This window comes from Arvicola amphibius, chromosome 5 (assembly GCF_903992535.2).
Source record: "Arvicola amphibius chromosome 5, mArvAmp1.2, whole genome shotgun sequence".
NCBI classification, from domain to species: Eukaryota; Metazoa; Chordata; class Mammalia; order Rodentia; family Cricetidae; genus Arvicola; species Arvicola amphibius.
Genome location: NC_052051.1, coordinates 69,576,788 through 69,595,254, shown reverse-complemented (window position 1 = coordinate 69,595,254; position 18,467 = coordinate 69,576,788). Strand labels below are relative to the sequence as shown.

Genomic DNA, 18,467 nt, shown 5'->3' with positions numbered 1-18,467 from the left:
GCCTTTTTTTCCTGGGCAAACCTCTTGAATGGGTTCTTTATTGTAACTCTCCTTTCCCAATTGAGCTCCCCACGGCGCCCTTGTATCTTTTTACAGCCCCTAACAACTCACACCAGCAACACAATTACCTTCAGATATTTATAACAAGAAATTACTTTACTATTTTCTCCACCGCTCTTCCAAGAACCCTCTTTTTGAGGGAAGGTAGGGAGGGCGGGCGGACTGGAAGCATTGAGTCAGGACTTCAGTGAGGAGAGTACCTCTTTTCTCTTTGTGAGTTGGAGAGTTGTTGGGTCCTTTGGTTGGACCTGGTGTTGCTGGCTTGAGAGTCTCGGCTTTGCTCTTTGGGTTTGGGGAGAGCCGCAGCAGAATAGAAGCCATTGTTTGGTGTCTGTAGACTTTGTCGACCGTGTTCACCCCCTCCTGTTTGTACTTTTTAAAGCAGCGAGGCGAGGTAGACAGCATGTGTCAGAGTACTGGAAAAGGGAGGAAGATCTAAACACCAAAAGCAAAGTTAATTGCAATAAATGAGGTTTAGGGTAAAAAGTTGGGCTTACCACTTGCTATGTCCCGAAAGAGCTGAGAGACTCAGTTGTGGGGGTCTGACTGGAAAGACTTAGGGAGGGGGAGGGCAAGGGAATGAAGGATAAAAGAGTAACCAAAGAACTTAGTTCTAGAGGTCTTGGGACAATTGAGGTGCTGAAATTCCTTAGGAAGGGAGTGAGTTTGGTCTGAGGCTCAATCACCCAGACTTCTCTAACCTGAACCCTCCCTCAGGCACCACCAGGACGTTAGACCCTCCTCACCTCCACACTTCAGGGGTTGGTTGCCTTCCTTCCCAGCTCTGTTTCTCCCCGACTCTGTTCTTTTGGTTTAACCCTTTCCCTTTCCTTGATGTTTGTTAGTTTTGCAAAGCGAGACCACAACTCTGGATTCTCCACTTTCAGCAAGCCTAGCCAAAACAGCGTTTTCCGAAGGATGTGGACTTCTGTGGGAAAGGCCACTGGCTGCTAGTGTGATGTCTTAGTGTTTCCAGACAGGACGAGCTAGCCTTGGATTCATTTTGGGTGGCGAGTGGGCCTGAGACAACCAGTAAACCCATGTCTTGGGGCCAATTTGACATACCTTACTTTCCCTCTGTTTTGTCTTAGGCAGAAGACTTTAACTAAGGGCAAGCAGATGTGTGAGATCTTCTATTCTAAGAGTGGACATACATACCAGTTTTCAGGCAAGTTCGATGATGCTGTTTGTGGCTTCAAACCCTGAAAGTTTTGTGGTTTTGTTGTTGTTGGTGGTGGTGATTTAAAAAAAAAAAAAAAAAACAACCAACCAACCAACCATTAACAACCATTAGTTCAGGTGGGAAAAAAAAAAAACCGGTCATCGTTTCTTCTGATTAACAAAGACTAAGTTCTAAAATATTTGGGAAAACTGATTGTGAATGCTAGATTATTTTACTTGCAGCTCACGAAGTAAATTTTGTATGCATAGAAGGGCAGGGCTAGGTGGACTCTCTGATCGAGTAGCTCAATTTCTAAGCAGAGGAGGAGGCACCAGGTCTTCCTCAGTATGAGTACAGGCCTACCTGTGCAAATCCCAGGATTAACTCCTTTTTTTTTTTTTTTTTTTTTTTTTTTTTTTTTTTTTTTTTTTTTTTTTTTTGCTAACAGAGCCCCGCATTCGAGCCCCGTGGGACCCGGAGGCCGCCAACCAGAGCCAGCATGCAGAACAGTGAGTGTCTCTGGTCTTTCGCTGAACTTTTGGGCTGGAGGCGTGCCTACCGGTGGGTTAGGGGAGCGCACAGAGTCTTGGGCCCCGGGTAGTCCAGGCTACTGGGAGGGAGGGAGGAGGCCGGGAGAATTTATCCCAGCTACACACAGAGTTCGTGCCAAGTAGCCCGCTAGGGAGGGCAGGGAGGCGTTTGTTCTACTGTGCTTCAGAAGGGAAGAGGCTGGGTCCCTTCAAAACTACTCGCCCGAGTTTTTGATGCTGCAGTGGAGAAACCCCACCCCACCCCCCCAAAATCCTGTAACTCATATTCCCTCCCCGCCCCTGCCCGGGCTCTGACCCCAGAGAGAGGGGCTGGGCTGAGCAGGGCGGGGCGAAGGCTTCTCCTGAGAAGAGGAGGCCCCTTTGGGCTTGGCCAAGACTGAACATCTCCTCCGACCCCAGGGGTGGGGGCCTTCCCTCCTCCAGTCAATCTCAGGCCAGTTTCTTCCCTCCCCACCCTAGCTACTCCCTAGAAGGGAAGGGGAGTGGAGCACCCAGAGCCTGTATCCAGACCGGGATGTAAACCGCACAACCTGTAGAAAGCAGGCGTTACTGAGTCTGGGAAGAGTGGAGGCTGCATGGGGCAGGAATTGGGAAAAGTTTGCCCTGGCAAGTGCAGTTCTGTGGGTCCTGGTTGATCCAGGTTCCTGGTACCTTTGATTCCCCAGCCTTTGTGCCTGTCTTCTCACCTTTGGCCAGGCCCTTTGGGCCTCAACCTTTCTGTTTAGCCAGTGGCGCTGGTATGTGACAGAGTTAAGCCTAAAAGTCAGGCCTGGCAGCCAGTGAAACTAGGACGGGGCGGGTTAAGATTAGGGAGTCTACAGAGCTTGGCCGCGTAGAGAGGCCTAGGTCTTCCTGAAATCTGCGGTCAGTTGGTCGTGGAACTGCACTGGTTTCAGAGAGTCCCCACCAGCTCAGATTCCTGTTCTGGAATACCTGGCTGCCCCATTGATGCCACAGGATGGGGGTGGGGAGCTAAACTCGGGAAAGGGAGCCAAGGTGGGGCATTTTATAGGTGTTATTTGTGCAGAACCTGTCAGACCCAAGGCCTGGGCCCAGGAGGGACTTGCCTTGGCGAAGTGAATACCCTGAAACTCAGATTCCCCAGTCTTAGGATTTCAGGTGGACCCAGGCGCTCAGCCACAAGCGTTTGCTACTCCTCGATGACCTGGCTGGCAGGCCCACAGGGGCACGGGTCGCGGGTTGGCCTGTAGGCTTTGTGCCGCTGGTTCCCGAGTGTGCGCAAGGCGCGGAGCATCCAAATTGACACCATATGTTTTCCTATTAGAAGCTTTGCGGTCGAATTCTAGGCGCATAATCATCGCCACTGGGCAAGAACGCCAGCAGTCCCTAGGGAAGGGACACAATGATTGAGGCTTAACCTCTAAAGGGGAATTTAGAGCTATGTTTCCTCGCTGCCATTTCGATGCTGGCAGAGGCGCCCTGGCCCACTGTCTCTCGGACCAGCTCATGCGGGTTGCAGCTGTGGAGGTGCTGGCCACGTTATTTTTGCAATAGAGGAGGAGGAGAAAAAAAAAAACTACGATTAGAGGCCTTGTAGGTTCTGTCATCTGTAGACAGGGAAATTACCCTGACTCTGCTTGGAAAGTTTCTCTTGATTTCTCTAAGAAGGCCTTTCTTTTTCTGAGAAGGTTTGCCCAGAGATGGGCCTCCATAACCTGCATAGTAAATGAGACTTAGAAAGCCAAGGTAGACGATAAAGAAAATTTAAGAGAAACTGGAAGTGCAGAGTAGGCCTTGTCCTGTTGGAGAGCGACTATCTCCAGCAAATGTGCAGTGTACCTTCTTGCTCTGGCCCGGGCCGGCCAGAGTCCAGTTTCCTAAACGCCTGTCACTTCTCATCGAATTGAGGCCCCGCCCCCCCCTCGGTGAGTTATAGCCACCCCCTTCCCCAGCCCCAAGCCTCGGGCTACCCTGAAAACGCAGCTCCCCTCGAAGGGGAGACTAGTGCAGTTCATTCTCGTCTGAGTGATCTACAAATAGGGACGGAAAGGGTCGTTTTATCACGGTCCCGTTTGTCGTGACGATGCAATTTCCCGGAGCGGAGCACTGTCACAAAGTGACAAGGGCTGCCACAAGCGCCCCGACTGATCTTTTCAATTAGCCTTCCATGCATGATCCGGAGCGACTTCCGCCTATTTCCAGAAATTAAGCTCAAACTTGACGTGCAGCTAGTTTTATTTTAAAGACAAATGTCAGAGAGGCTCATCATATTTTCCCCCCTCTTCTATATTTGGAGCTTATTTATTGCTAAGAAGCACAGGCTCTTGGAGTCAATTTATCAGGAGGCTCCAGGAGAAGAGAGAAGAGAGCAGAGAAGAGAGGAGCTGGGAACTGGGAACCCCGTCTTCTCCTGAGAGGGCTTCTGTCTAGAGACGGGGCTGCAGGTTGGAGGCGGCTGAGGAAGTGGAAAGAGGGGACTGGCTTTATTTGTGTGCCTGTTGTTTCCGAAGAGGGTAATTCAGGGAGGCGCTCCTTCCCTGCCCTAGTCTCTAAGACTAGACAATGGGATGAGATTGGGAGACAGGAGCTGAAGGAGGGACGGCTGATACTGTGGACTTGGTCTTTTTCTCTTTCTGTTTTGGGTTTCGGTTAATATTTGTGTCTTTGGCTGAGGGGGAGGGCGGAGTTCAGCAGTGGAAGTAAAGCCAGTAGTGGCCGGTGTGTAGACTCCGGGCTTTGCTCAGCAATTGGGGCAGGCATACCACACTGTGCATGGGGGCTTCCAATCCTAATCTTTTGTGGAGGCACGGATTGGGGTTTACTAGCTATCAATTTGTCTTTCCAGTTCTTTTCTATTCTACACACACACACACACACACACACACACACACACACACTGCTATATACTGTGTGCCTCTGCCAGAGTTAAATCACGATGCAAACGTTTTATGATGCGCTGCTCAGCCTTTGCAGGGCTTGGGATTTGCAGAGCTGTTCTAACAGTGCAGGAACTGCAGTGTGTTCTCTCTGATGACACTCGGAGGTGGCATTTAGGGAGGAGATTTTAAGAACCATTGTTTGCCCCTTGTGGGTTTCAAGCAGGTCTGGAGACTTATGAAGGGGGCAATGGGTTCAGGGAACTGTTGGGGTGATGGTACTGGGTGGATATGTTCCAGTCTGACAATAGTCCAATGGGCAGGGTCAATCTGGATTTGAAGCTGGGCTGCCTCAAATACCCTGCATGGCTGGTGGTCTTGTTGTTGGGTGTTTCTTTCTTTCTTTCTTTTTTAAATTTTAAATCAGGACCTGATTGCTGAGGTTCGCACTGGTTGGCAGGGAGCTGAGGTTGCATTGTGCTTCTTCTTCTTCTTCTTCTTCTTCTTCTTCTTCTTCTTCTTCTTCTTCTTCTTCTTCTTCTTCCTTCCTTCCTTCCTTCCTTCCTTCCTTCTTCTTCTTCTTCTTCTTCTTCTTCTTCCTTCCTTCCTTCCTTCCTTCCTTCCTTCTTCTTCCTTCTTCTCTTCTACTTCTCTTCTTGCTCTCCTCTCCTCCTCATTTCCTCAGGTCACAGCGGAGTGAATCAGCTTGGTGGTGTCTTTGTCAACGGGCGGCCACTTGCCGACTTCCACCAGGCAGAAGATCGTAGAGCTAGCTCACAGCGGGGCCCGGCCGTGCGACATTTCCCGAATTCTGCAGGTGATCCTCCCGTGGCTGTCCTACTCGCCGCCCCCACCCCTACCCCGCAGCCCTCCACACTTTAAGAGTCCTCTCTTCATTTCCTACTGTAAATGCTAATTATGGACCCATACCCTCACTCACTCCATCCCAACCAACTCCCCTACCTTCTGGCTTTCTCCTCTCTTTCCACCATGGTCCTTGTCTATTTCAACCTCACTCAGTCAGTTACATAAGATAATTCATCTGCGTTAGAAAAAAAATGTGTGAATTAAAAATATATCTTTGCATTTGTTAAAGACATTCATTATGTTAACAGTGTATCAACTGTAATGAGCTGAGTTATATAAATTGGGATAATCTCATTCCCCTCTCCCCATTCCAAGCTAACCTCAAATTTTAAGAGATTTGTTTGTGCTTTTCATACATATGAAGAATGTATATGGATTTGAGAAGGCAAATGCTGTTTATTCCTCTAATTCACATTTGCTCATTTGAGCAAAAATTTAAGGGGAAAAAAGGTAAAAACAAAATTCAATTATTTTTCCCTTTATTCTTTACAACATAATACTACTTTAAGCAAGCTCTGCACAAAAAAAAAATCAACCTGACTTCGTTTTAATGCATCTTCACACAGTGTTTAGGAACAGAGTTTTAAAAGCTTTTAAAATTAATTCAAAGTGTTTGAAAGTATCATTATATTTGTAGTTTTAGGGCTACAAATGTAATTTTAAGAAAAAAAGCTCTCTACAGTAAGTTCTCGTACCATTGAAGGTATATTTTTGTGTTATAGACCCATGCAGATGCAAAAGTCCAAGTGCTGGACAATGAAAACGTAAGCTTGTCATTGTTTAATGCATACTTACACAATTTTATTTTTGTCTTGAAATTATTAATAATGTGGTTTTCTGTCCACTTCCCCTATGCAGGTGTCCAACGGGTGTGTGAGTAAAATTCTGGGCAGGTATTACGAGACTGGCTCCATCAGACCCAGGGCAATCGGAGGGAGTAAACCAAGAGTAGCGACTCCGGAAGTCGTGAGCAAAATAGCCCAGTATAAACGGGAGTGCCCGTCCATCTTCGCTTGGGAAATCCGAGACAGATTATTATCCGAGGGGGTCTGTACCAACGATAACATACCCAGTGTAAGTTCATTGTGGTTATTTGCCTTCCTTGCCCCAAGCCCCTCACTCTTTTCCCTCCCCATGTCTTTTTTGTCTCTCCCCCCTCAATTACACGGGTCTCCATGGTACCTGGGGAATAGCGAGAGGTGTGCTTTGACTTTTTGACCATCTGGAAAATGGGAGTCAGGTGTGGAGAGTTCATTTGAATGCCAAAAACCAGGGTTTAAAGGAACTGGGGAAAGAGACATGAGTCACGGAGTAACGTGAAAATGAAAACCAGCTTCGAACTGACCCCCACCCCCAGCACCTGCCTGGAGCGTCTTTCAGGCAAAACACATCCATTTCTGCTCTACAATAAAATAAACCTGTAAATTAAGTAGAAATCTTTTACTGGGGAGGGGAAGTCTTTGACAGCCAAGCAACCCAGTGAGTTAGGTTATTAGTACTATCTACGGAGGTGAAGGACTGCTCCTTCCTCTTTACCCAGCTTCATTTCCAGGAACAAAGTGACAGCTGCCATTCTTTCCACAGAGTAGCTAAAAATCTGGCGTGGCTGAGAGCTTTTGCATGTGTGGTGGGTGGGTCATTCTTTAAAACCTGGGAGAGCTGAGCTGGGGAACGAAGGCAGGGTGAAGGTGTCTTTCGGAGACACTACCATTTGGTTGGATTTGCAGGTGTCATCAATAAACAGAGTCCTTCGCAACCTGGCTAGCGAAAAGCAACAGATGGGCGCAGACGGCATGTATGATAAACTAAGGATGTTGAACGGGCAGACCGGAAGCTGGGGCACCCGCCCTGGTTGGTATCCCGGGACTTCAGTACCAGGGCAACCTACACAAGGTAAAACTCAAGCAGCCATCCTCCTGTAACTCTTTCCTCTTCTGGGCTCCCATTCCTTAGGAGGGCACTGCCCTGGAAGGCCTGGGTACTCCAACTCACACTTTGTGTAACTGGTGTTTGTGAAACCATCCTGTTGACTCTTGTTGACTGTGAGGGCTATGTATGTCAACAGCGGTATGAAGTGGCTGGGAGGTTGAGCATGTGTAAGGTCGAGCCTCTTGGTGCCCTTTCAAAGTTGACATTAAAATTCAGTAGAGCCCACTTGCTGTACAAGTATGACAAGCTAGCACACTGGCATTATTTGCTTTTGAAGTAATTGACAAATTATAAGACTTTGATTAAGGCGGTAGGAGAGGCTGAACCCCCTACATGCATGGTCGATTTGAAGATCGCCACTGGAAGTGCTGGTCCCCTCTCCCAAGTTTAACAATTTCAACATTTTAACCCACTTACCCCCTCTCTGCCCGTTGGTTCCCATTCTTATTCTTTATGGGTAGCAACTGGTTAGAAGTGGAGTGGGGAAACTGAGTACCGGGCTGAGGGTTCAATAAGAGGTTCTGAGCCTGGGGGGATAGTTGAGAACTATATCGTCCAGTCCCAGGTTGCGTGAGAAGGCTGTAGAAAGAGGAGTTGGCGAGTTAGCTCTCTCCCCTTCCCACTCACACCGAGGTAACTTGGTCAAGAACAGGAAACAGTTTACTCCGAAGATTAATCGGTATTTGTTGTCCTTGTGACAAGGAGATAATATGCGGGATAATGGGACGTGGCGTCTCACTCCCGGGAGTACCACAGAGCCTGGGGGCTCAGGGCCGGGGGCGACGCAAGGCTGCTGCGACTCGGTGTGCTCTTGGACCAGCCCCGCGTTCAGGGCGCCTCCACAGTGCCGGGTTAGAGAAGGGAAAATCGGTAACAGTATGCGAAATATCTGGTACAAAGGATGCTTCTGTCACTTGCAAGAATTTGTTATGGGAACAATCCTGTCGCTCTGTAATTGCTCATTAGAGAACGTTTTGTTTCTCATTAAGGCGACATGAATAAGCGTCTAGTTGAAGGAGACAGCTGTAGAAATGTTCCACAAGAGACCTCTGGACACGATTCGGCACCAATTGCCAATTAGACATGTCAGTTTTAAGAGCAGAAAACAATATAGGACGGACACTGGGACGATAGGGAGAAAAACGCTCCTTTCAGGTTTCCCAGCGCTGCCGCTCCAGGCCAGTGCGGGGCTTCCTGATGCGCAGGCCCCGACTCCCCTGGGTGACCCTGCTCACGTGACCTCGAACCTGCAGCCTTGAGACTTGGAGCTCAGCAAACTCACAGGTTCAGACCTCTCTCTCCTGTTTCCAGTAAGACCAGCTAGGGAAAGATGTAGCCGACCCCGCACAGCCTGACGTTTGAAGCTGTAGGACTCCCGCACTCACTCGCACCCACAGAACACACCCCAGCGAAGCTGGAACTCCATCTGATGACCTTTCTCTCTCCACCCCCAGCACTCCGGAGTCCCGCTGACCCCTTCCCCGCCCACTAGATCGTAGGTGTCTCGGTTGTAGGCAATAGGCCCAGAAGTTCAGACCTAGGGGGGCTGAGGCCAGAAGCCTCCACCCCTGGATCTCCCTGGTGTTTAGGGCTCACGTTTGCTTGGGGATCAGGGAATGGACATCCCCTTCTGTTTCTGAGACTGAAGTCCAGGCAGGCAGTAGCTTCCTATGGAGGTGTAGCGCGACCTGTTTAGGGCAGTTTTTTTCATTTCTGGGTGCAGCAGAGCTACAGACAAAACCGTAAGGGCCTGGTGGTGACCACTGGGGGCGAGAGGTGGCGCTAGTTCAGGGACTTTTAACTTAATGCAGCTAGTTACTAGAGAATGCTGGGTGGTACACTTCCTAAGCGTCCTACCCATCCACCCTGTCTACCCCCATCTAAGTGCTCCTCTCCCCCAAGGCTCTCCGCCCCGCCTCCAGCGTGGGGAGGAAGCGTGGCTCCAAAGGAGCTTAGAATCTTGGGCGTGGGGACCTCGGGTTCGGTTGGTGAGTGTCGGTTTGCGAGGCTTAAGTTCCTGGGGATTCCTCTGGCCTTTTGGTGTTAAGAGCATCTCCCTCCCTTTCCGGCCCTCTTTCTCGGCCGGAGACGCTGATCTTGGGTTTTAAAGAGTCCATTTCCAGAAGCATAAGGAGAGGTTAGGTCTCTGAGGGAGACAAATATGGTTTCCATCTGATCTACGCCACGCGGCGGCGAATAAAATCCTGAGGACGAGGGCTGACAATAACAAGATGACTCTATCCAGCCCCAATTCTCCAGCGATTTGGTGGTTTTAGGGATCACGAAGACACTTTTCCCCATCTCCTCCCCTCTCCCCAACCCCCATAATACCCAGGCCCCTCTATAGGATTTAGTCAGCCTCCTTTCAACAGATGCTTCAATGTTTTGATTCGGGCTCCAGAGCTGAAAAGGTCCCGCAACCGCGTTGCTATCTTTTCTTGCTTGTTTTCCGCCTCACTGATTAAGACCCTAAGAAACTAAGGAATGATTTTACTTCCCAGCGTCTTTTTTCTTCTTCTTTCTTTCTGTTTCCCCCTCTCCCTCTCTCCCTTCTCCTTCTTCCAGGAACCAAATCCTATCCCCTGCGTCAGATGGTCTTGGGGCTGGGATAATAGGAGGTGCTTTCACTCTCGCTCGGATTAGGCAGGGAGGTGTGCGGCTCCCATTGAAGGTCCCTTCTTTGCGCCGCTAGGAGGGGGGACGCCTTTTTAAAGAAGATATCTTAATTGTCTGCCACTTAGGTTTATCTTGTAGGGAATTAGAAAGCTCTAACTTCTATTTTTAGTTTCTTAAAAGATTTAAGGGTGGAAGGTAAAGCCACTAAAGAAAAAGAAAGACAAAACAAAACAAAAACCCCAAAACAAAAACCTCAGCTCTGTCTAAGTGGCCGACCACTCAGCCACCTGGCTGCAAACAGCTGTTATTTTTGAGTAATGAACGTATTTTCAGTGCTGTTCTCTGGCTTGGTTAAGACGTGGTGGTGGTGGTGGTGGCTGCAGCATTTTCTCCTTATTGACTCTGATTCCACTTAAACTAAATATATAAAATATAAAATATATATTTCATATATATTATATATATGAAAAGGAAAAAATTTAAATGCAGTTTTCCTGTTCCTATATGCTTAATTTTCTTCCTAAATATCAATCCCCAAGTCAGTGAAGGCCCTAGGCTTATATCTCTAGTGCATGCTTGTGGTGCCTGAACTCGGAGAGCAATGAATATAATCCCTACAGTTTAGAATTAGGATGACGTCAAAGAAGCAGATGAATGCTATCTGCAGGCATCTTCTGAGGGAGACCCCCAGCTTTGTTTAATTGCTAGAGAAGGGACATGGGTGGGTCCAGGGATTTTCTTTTGGGTGGAGGCATGAGTGACCAGGCTGGATTGTGTTTGTGTTTTCCAAAAGCAGTAACCGATGGACTTTTCTAGTAGACTCAAAGGGCTTAAAAAAAAAAAAAAATCCTCCACTGAATCAGACAATAAAAGGGACAGGCCATCTTCATCCCGCCCCCCCCCCGAAAAAACACTTTAAAAAGTCCTCCAGAGACCTGGGGCAGCAAATTAGCACAGCCACTTGTGTGCCCCTACACGTGAGTTTGGCGTGTCTCCTCCAGCAGCGACCCTCCCCTCCCCCACTCATCTGATGTAGGGCAGGACGCCTGCGGCTTGTTTACCAATACACGCTCCCTCCTTCTCTTTTTCCTCGTTTTCTCCCACCTCAGTCGACCCTCCAGTCTCTTTTTTTCTCTCCACATTTTCCCCGCTGTCCCTTCTTATACCTTTTGGCCAACATCTCTTTGGAACACCCCCACCCCGCCCTTCCCCCAAGCCATTCTTCCCCTTCCCTCCCTACTCTCTTTAGCCTCTCTTCTTCCGCCTCCCCTTAGCTCCAACTCTGGTCCCCGTCCACCTTCTCCACCTCCCTCCACCCCCTGCCTTGGCCCCCCATCCACCACCATCACCACCCCCTCCGCCCAGCCCAGCGCCCTAAATAGCACCGAGGCGCCCGCTCTCCGGACAGTGATTAATGACAGCAGTGCAGAGGGGTTAACACACTTCGCTGAAAAGTCTGTTGACTGGGCGGCTTGTAACACAATGTGGCCCGCTGCACGCCTCAAGAGAATCCTTTTGTTGTCCGTGCTCATTGTGGCCTCAAAATTCTGCCCACGAAAGTTTGCCAACGCTCCTGCCCCAGGAGTTTAATAGTTTCCCTTACTCGCAGGGCATTGTGTGGTGCTGAAAAGCAGCCCCTCGCTATTCAAGTGTTGGTGGTCATCTCAATAGATCTCCAAGGGCCCATATGGTGGCCAGTGCCGATGAATCCGCCTGTTTAAATGGGGGAGAAAGTTGGGGTTTTAAAACATTTCAAAGTTCCTGAAAAGATCCCACTAGATCCTGTCACAATTCTCTGAACTCTTTGAAGGCGCTGCCTATTGTCTCCTGGTTATAAATGATATTCCTGGCCAAGTCGATTCCCACAGAGGTCTGGCGGCCCCTCCCCCCTCCAAACTGGCCAAGTTTCTAGGATCGGGAGGGGGACAGTCCCTGTTGGTATCCCGTAGGGACCACAGACCTCAGGACCCAAGACTCAGTCTTCAGTGCCCTGGGAAGCCCAGCCAGGGCCGGAATCCTTTCCTTTCCACAGGCTGTCTCCTTGCAGGCAAGGTGCTCGGCAGAGCCAGCTAGCCCAAGTGCATATCTCTCCACCAAGCGCAAAGGAAAACAATGAAACTTTCCCTGTTTAATGATAGAAATTACATTAAAAGTGGTGGAAATGCCCTAATTAAAAATGTACCACTTAAATGATAGGCCCAGGATTCAGCTGCGCCATAGCATATTTAGCTAGTTAGTGAACTCTCCACGATTTCTTTTTTAAAATTACACGTTAAAAATTTAAAAGAAATCTTACTTTTCTCTGGTGCAACACATTACAAAGAATGGACAGTCCTTTTATCTAAATATAAAATTCCATTTTCAGCAATTATAGCCTGTTCTTGGTGATGATATAATTACAGCTGTGCTCGTAATAGGTGTCAAGGCGAAACACACTCACACAATGGTTGAATAAAACTGCAGAACAATGCAAGCACTTCTAAATTCACAACCTTTAAAATGAAATTGACTGTGCAGAATTCAAATAAAAACTAGATAAATATTTTTTTTAAAGATTACAAGCTTGGTTTGGTTTCTTAATAGCATTTTCTACAAACCTATCAACATCTAATTGATTAGATAGGAATTACTGATTATAGATCAGCTGAAACCTTGCACATCACTCTATTTCCCCAACACAGCCGTAGGTAAATACTTTCTGCAGGGCTGGAACTGGCTGCGGCCTGTGGGGAGTCAGTAGTGAAAGATCCTTTTGCCTGGAAACTTTTTGGATTGCTTTGTCATTCCAAGAAATGCCGCTCTGTGAGAGGACTGTCAGGTCTCCTCTAGATGAAAACATAAAGGAAAAGGACTCAGGTGACAGCGTCCTTCCCGGAAGGCTAACCCCCGATCACCTTAGCGAGGCTTTGTGGGGACTCAGACTGCCCAGTCCTTGGACTTTATAACTATCGCAAGTCCCATTCAGAGCTGCCCCCCCCCAATGTCATTCCACTTTCTCTTATTGTCCTGCTCTTTTTGTTGCAGATGGCTGCCAGCAACAGGAAGGAGGGGGAGAGAACACCAACTCCATCAGCTCAAATGGGGAAGACTCGGACGAGGCTCAAATACGACTGCAGCTGAAGCGGAAGCTGCAGAGAAACAGAACATCGTTCACCCAGGAGCAGATTGAGGCTCTGGAGAAAGGTGATGGGGATGTTTCAAAGCAGAGAAGTCTTAAGTCAAAGGAAATGCCACACCAAACAGCACAAAGGGCTAAATTTAGCAGGGGTCCTCTGCATAAAAGACTGAACCCCCCCTTCTGTCTCTCCCTCTCCTCTGCACATCTTTTTTTTTGGGTGTGTGTGTGTGTGTGTGTGTGTGTGTGTGTGTGTATCCACATGTGTTTTCTTTCTTTTCACATACCAGTAAGTTGAAAGATTCAAATTCTGACATATAAAGAAAATGATGTTCTCGCTGTTCCAGGGTGCAGATGGTAACACTCACTGAATGTCATTCCAAAAGAAAACACTTAGTTCTGGCGGGAAAGTTCTTGCAAGTCCAGTCAACACATTGTAGAGTTATTTGAAAGGAAATAGGTTGGAGGAGATGGCAGTGGGGTGGCAAAAGCCAGTTTGATCCAGGGTTCAAATGTTTTTGTGTAGTTCTGGAATAACATATAAAACCGACTTACTCTTCCAGAGTTTGAGAGGACCCATTATCCAGACGTGTTTGCCCGGGAAAGACTAGCAGCCAAAATAGATCTACCTGAAGCAAGAATACAGGTACCTAGGGACTATGTGGCTTTTATGCATTGAGTCTTATTCTTTGCCTTGCCTGTACACCAGTCATTTCTATAACCAGTAACAGAGTCACTTTGCAAAGACCCACTTCTAAGGCACGGTGGAAATGGAGGGGTTTTTGTTTGTGACGGAGATGGTAGGGAGCACAGGGCTAACCTGTTCCCCGCATTTCCAGGTATGGTTTTCTAATCGAAGGGCCAAATGGAGAAGAGAGGAGAAACTGAGGAACCAGAGAAGACAGGCCAGCAATACCCCCAGCCACATCCCCATCAGCAGCAGTTTCAGTACCAGTGTCTACCAGCCGATTCCACAGCCCACCACGCCTGGTAACTCGAAGTGCCCACTGCCCAGAAACCTTCTTAAGTTCGTTTACCCTGGGCGCTCATCCTGAAATGACATTCCCTCTCTCTCTTTTCTCGCTCTCTCTTCTCTGCAGTTTCCTCCTTCACATCAGGCTCCATGTTGGGCCGAACGGACACCGCCCTCACCAACACGTACAGCGCTCTGCCACCCATGCCCAGCTTCACTATGGCAAACAACCTGCCTATGCAAGTAAGAGAGGCTGGCCACCTGCTGCACAGGACCAGGAATGGGTTAGGGCTTGCAGACCCCATGCGCTGCATTTACCCCCTTGGGAGTCCTTCTTGTGACAGTGATTGGCTTGACCAGTCAACTCTGAGACAGTCAATCCAATCTCTTTGAGATGATTGATTGACTGATTGATTCGTGCCCTCGAAAAACAAACACTCGATCTGTTCAGTCAAGTTAATGTGCCTTTTATCATCATGTTAGCTGGGTAATTCTGGGTGGCAGTGGGAGTCTGTTTCGGGTACCAATGAAGCTTGTGCCATAAAGCGGAAATAATGATGGCATAATATAGGCGACCAAGATGTTACTATGTAAAAACTTTATGTTTATATTAGTGTGTTCATATTAATAAACACAGAATCAGCAGAAGTATTTTGATGATTATTTTTGGTCCATGTGAGAAACTAGTGAGGAGGAAAAAAAGGGGGCTGAGAAGTGAGATTCCTCTTTACACAGTGAAATACATTTACTAAAATAGGAAAACTAGCTCTTTATTTAAAAGTAAACATGTAATAGAAAGCGTTTGCTTGAAATGTAATGTGTATCAGCTGTAGACGATGTGGTGGTAGGTGGGTGGTAATCTTTGCTGCCTAGAAAGCTGGTGGTATTCTCAGTTTGGTACCCTGGCCTGTGCTCTTAGGGGCAGGTCCTGGATTCAGCTGGCACTTTCTAATGGTAGATGTACAGGGTTCCTGGGGCATAGTAGACCTTTGGGTGGATTCTTACTGGGGGGATTCTGATGGGACTTCTGTGTCTCCTGATTGTGTAACCATTAGACAGAGATGCCTGATTGTATGAGCTTGGTGGCAGGAGTCAACGCTGGAAACAGTTCTGGGGTTACACAGATTGTTTATAATCCATTGAACATCTTCTGCCAGATTTGGAATTCAAATAAGAGCAAAATAGAAGTCTCCCAGTCTTCAGACAAATATTGGAACAGCTAGATACAAAACTCTAGAGTATTTATTCACATGCTTGTCTTCTATTTTGTTTGGTTTTTATTGGCCATGGCACAACTGATGTACATGAAGGGACCCACAGTCCATTAGTTAGTATTGCTGTAACCTGGAATTTTCCAGAAGTCAGGTTGCCTAGAGGAAGTGATTGCAGGAAGTAGAAACAAATGCAAGCTGAAATCCTGGCAGGGCCCTTTGTGCCTGCTTGCCTTTTAAAACTTGACGTGAGCATCTGACTTTAATGAGGCCACTGAGTGTGTTGTGTGGTGTTATGTCTTATAGCAACATCTAGGTGTCTGTGAGTGTGACGTAGTGTGCAAATGCAAAAACAAAATGGAATAATTAGATAGATGCTGGATTGCATTAAGCTTGCTTCTACATATAAAGAAATATGTTGGGTTGATTGATTTCAAACATTGACTTTCAAAAATTATACAGATTGTACAAAAACAAAAGTAAATGGCCTCATCGAACAAGGAAAATAAAAAGGATCTGTGGTTTTACAGTTCAGAGAAAACTCCTCTTTAAGTTTTGGAATGGGGAGGGGTGGTCTCTCTGTCAGTGGCTTCATCCTGTTGACCAAAATCCTCTATGTCTTGCAAAGAATGGGCATGTTCCTCTGGGCCTTCTTCAGCGGGTGTCAGTCTTTGTGAGTGAGGATTTGGGGGTGTCAAGCATGTGCAGAATAGAGCAGCTATTGCTGACACTGGGCTTCCCATTCACCTGATCAGTTTTCTGACCTCAAATAACCTATGACGACTCCCAAGGGGGGATTATCCTGGCTCTGCATATTTCTTTATTTCTTATTTTGTTACCAGAGAAGGTTGTCTCCTCAACATTTCCATTTTGAATGCTTAGAGGACAGCAAGCAGCACATCTTATGGATGTGACTCAAACAGGACTTTGGGGTTAGTTAAGAAGTCAGTTAATTCTCAGGTCATGTTTAAGTTACATCCACTCGCTGACATTTCTGACCTCTTTAACCTCACTCCATTATGGTTGCATATTAAAAAAAAACAAAAACAAAACAAAACGCTACTCCTCCAAGTCCAGCACTGGAAGGTTCCCAAAGTTCCCTGATTCCTTCTTTTGCTCTCTTCCCTGAAGTTGAACTAGGGAACTTGGGGATCTTAGCATTCTCAGACAGCTCTAGGTTTGTGCTAGGAACCCCTGCGAGGTAAAAGAGTGCAGACTGCCAGCACTGACTGACTGTGTGTTTGAATGTATGGTTCTAGACATTTTTCACACAGGTGGCTTTGCTCTGGTGGTGGCTGATGATGAAGGGTCAAGCTTAGACTCATTATATGGAATTCTAGTACATTCCAAGGAGGCATCAGTAATGACCAGGCTTGCTGGCAGAGGCTCTGGGGAGCAGGAACCCCAGGATGGGGCTGTGTGATGTGGTTCCGGTAATCATAGGTTTCTCTTTCTCTCGGCAGCCCCCAGTCCCCAGCCAGACCTCTTCATACTCCTGCATGCTACCCACCAGCCCTTCGGTAAATGGGCGGAGTTATGACACCTACACCCCTCCGCACATGCAAACACACATGAACAGTCAGCCCATGGGCACCTCGGGGACCACTTCAACAGGTGAGCTCCCTGTAGTTGCGCAGAGGGGTCTACTGGGTCTCTTTGGCCAATTGATCACCTCAACTGTTCTACAGGTGACTTGAGAAGAAACCTCTGGCCTTGCATTAAGGGGCGTGGTCAACATTTTATTGCTCTTGCCTTTAGAGAAAACTGACTGAAAAGGGAAATTCAGTTAAGTTAGTGAGTTGACACCATATAGAGAAAAGAGACGTCATTTATGGTAGTGAATGTGATCATGTATGAAGACAGGCCTGAGATCAAATTTTCAGAAGACATCTTGGCCTGAGCTGGACAGTTGAGAGGGTCCACTGAGCTTGAGATGTGGGTATTTTTGGAAGACTTATACATCTTCTAGCTTCTTGATGCCAGCTGGAGAGGTACCACATAAGTCTTCCAGAAGTTTCCATGAGAAACTTCTAAATGTGGGGGAGGTTGACTTGGGTTTCATGAGGTATGTGGGAACATAGTCTCTAGTTTCTAAAGGTCTCCTTTTCTAATGATTGAAAGCTTTTTATTTTAATGTAAAGTGAAAAAGGAGTATTATGAAGTGTCAAGGGTTTTAGAAAGTCTGTGTGTTCATGCTGCATGCCATTTTTAGAGTCTACCTTTGTGGCTATTTTTTTTTCTTTATTCACTTATAGGACTCATTTCCCCTGGAGTGTCAGTTCCTGTCCAAGTTCCCGGAAGTGAACCTGACATGTCTCAGTATTGGCCCCGATTACAGTAAAGAGAGAGCGTGATCGAGAGAGGAAACTGTGTTCACTCAGTCATTGACTATGTGGACACAATAGTTGGGTGTTCAGGAAGGAAAGAGAAATGGCTGTTAGAAGCACTTCACTTTGCAACTGTGTCCTGTATTGGAGCCTGGGAATGGACTAGAAACAAGGACCTTTGCATACAGAAGGCGCGGTATCAGTTGGAACAAATCTTCATTTTGGTATCCAAACTTTTATTAATTTTGGTGTATTATTTGTAAATGGGCATTTGTATGTTATAACGAAGAAAAGAACAACACAGGCTGGTGGATCTTGGATCTGTGTTGGCTCACGTGGTTGTTTAAAGGAAACCATGATTGACAAGATTTGCCATGGATTTAAGAGTTTTATCAAGATATATCGAATACTTCTACCCATCTGTTCATAGTTTATGGACTGATGTTCCAAGTTTATATCATTCCTTTGCATATAATTAAACCTGGAACAACACATACTAGATATATGTAAGAAATATCCGTTGGTTTTCCAAAGGTTGTTAACAGATGAAGTTTATGTGCAAAAAGGGGTAAGATATAATTCAAGGAGAAGTTGATAGCTAAAAGGTAGAGTGTGTCTTCGATATAATCCAATTTGTTTAATGTCAAAATGTAAGTATTTGTCTTCCCTAGAAATCCTCAGAATGATTTCTATAATAAAGTTAATTTCATTTATATTTGACAAGAATACTCTATAGATGTTTTATACACATTTTCATGCAATCATTTGTTTCTTTCTTGGCCAGCAAAAAGTTAATTGTTCTTAGATATAGCTGTATTA

At 46.9% G+C, this 18,467-nt stretch overlaps 1 protein-coding gene across 1 annotated transcript; it reads left to right on the top strand.

The window, feature by feature from the left end:
* The first annotated feature begins 1,721 nt into the window (after window positions 1–1,721).
* Window positions 1,722–17,662, top strand: Pax6 (paired box 6). The gene is given in 13 exon segments (XM_042055083.1): window positions 1,722–1,731; window positions 5,296–5,345; window positions 5,347–5,463; window positions 5,465–5,515; window positions 6,200–6,241; window positions 6,336–6,551; window positions 7,205–7,370; window positions 13,047–13,205; window positions 13,701–13,783; window positions 13,977–14,127; window positions 14,238–14,353; window positions 16,785–16,935; window positions 17,577–17,662. Coding segments are annotated over 13 exon segments (1,398 nt in total).
* The last annotated feature ends 805 nt before the right edge of the window (window positions 17,663–18,467 follow it).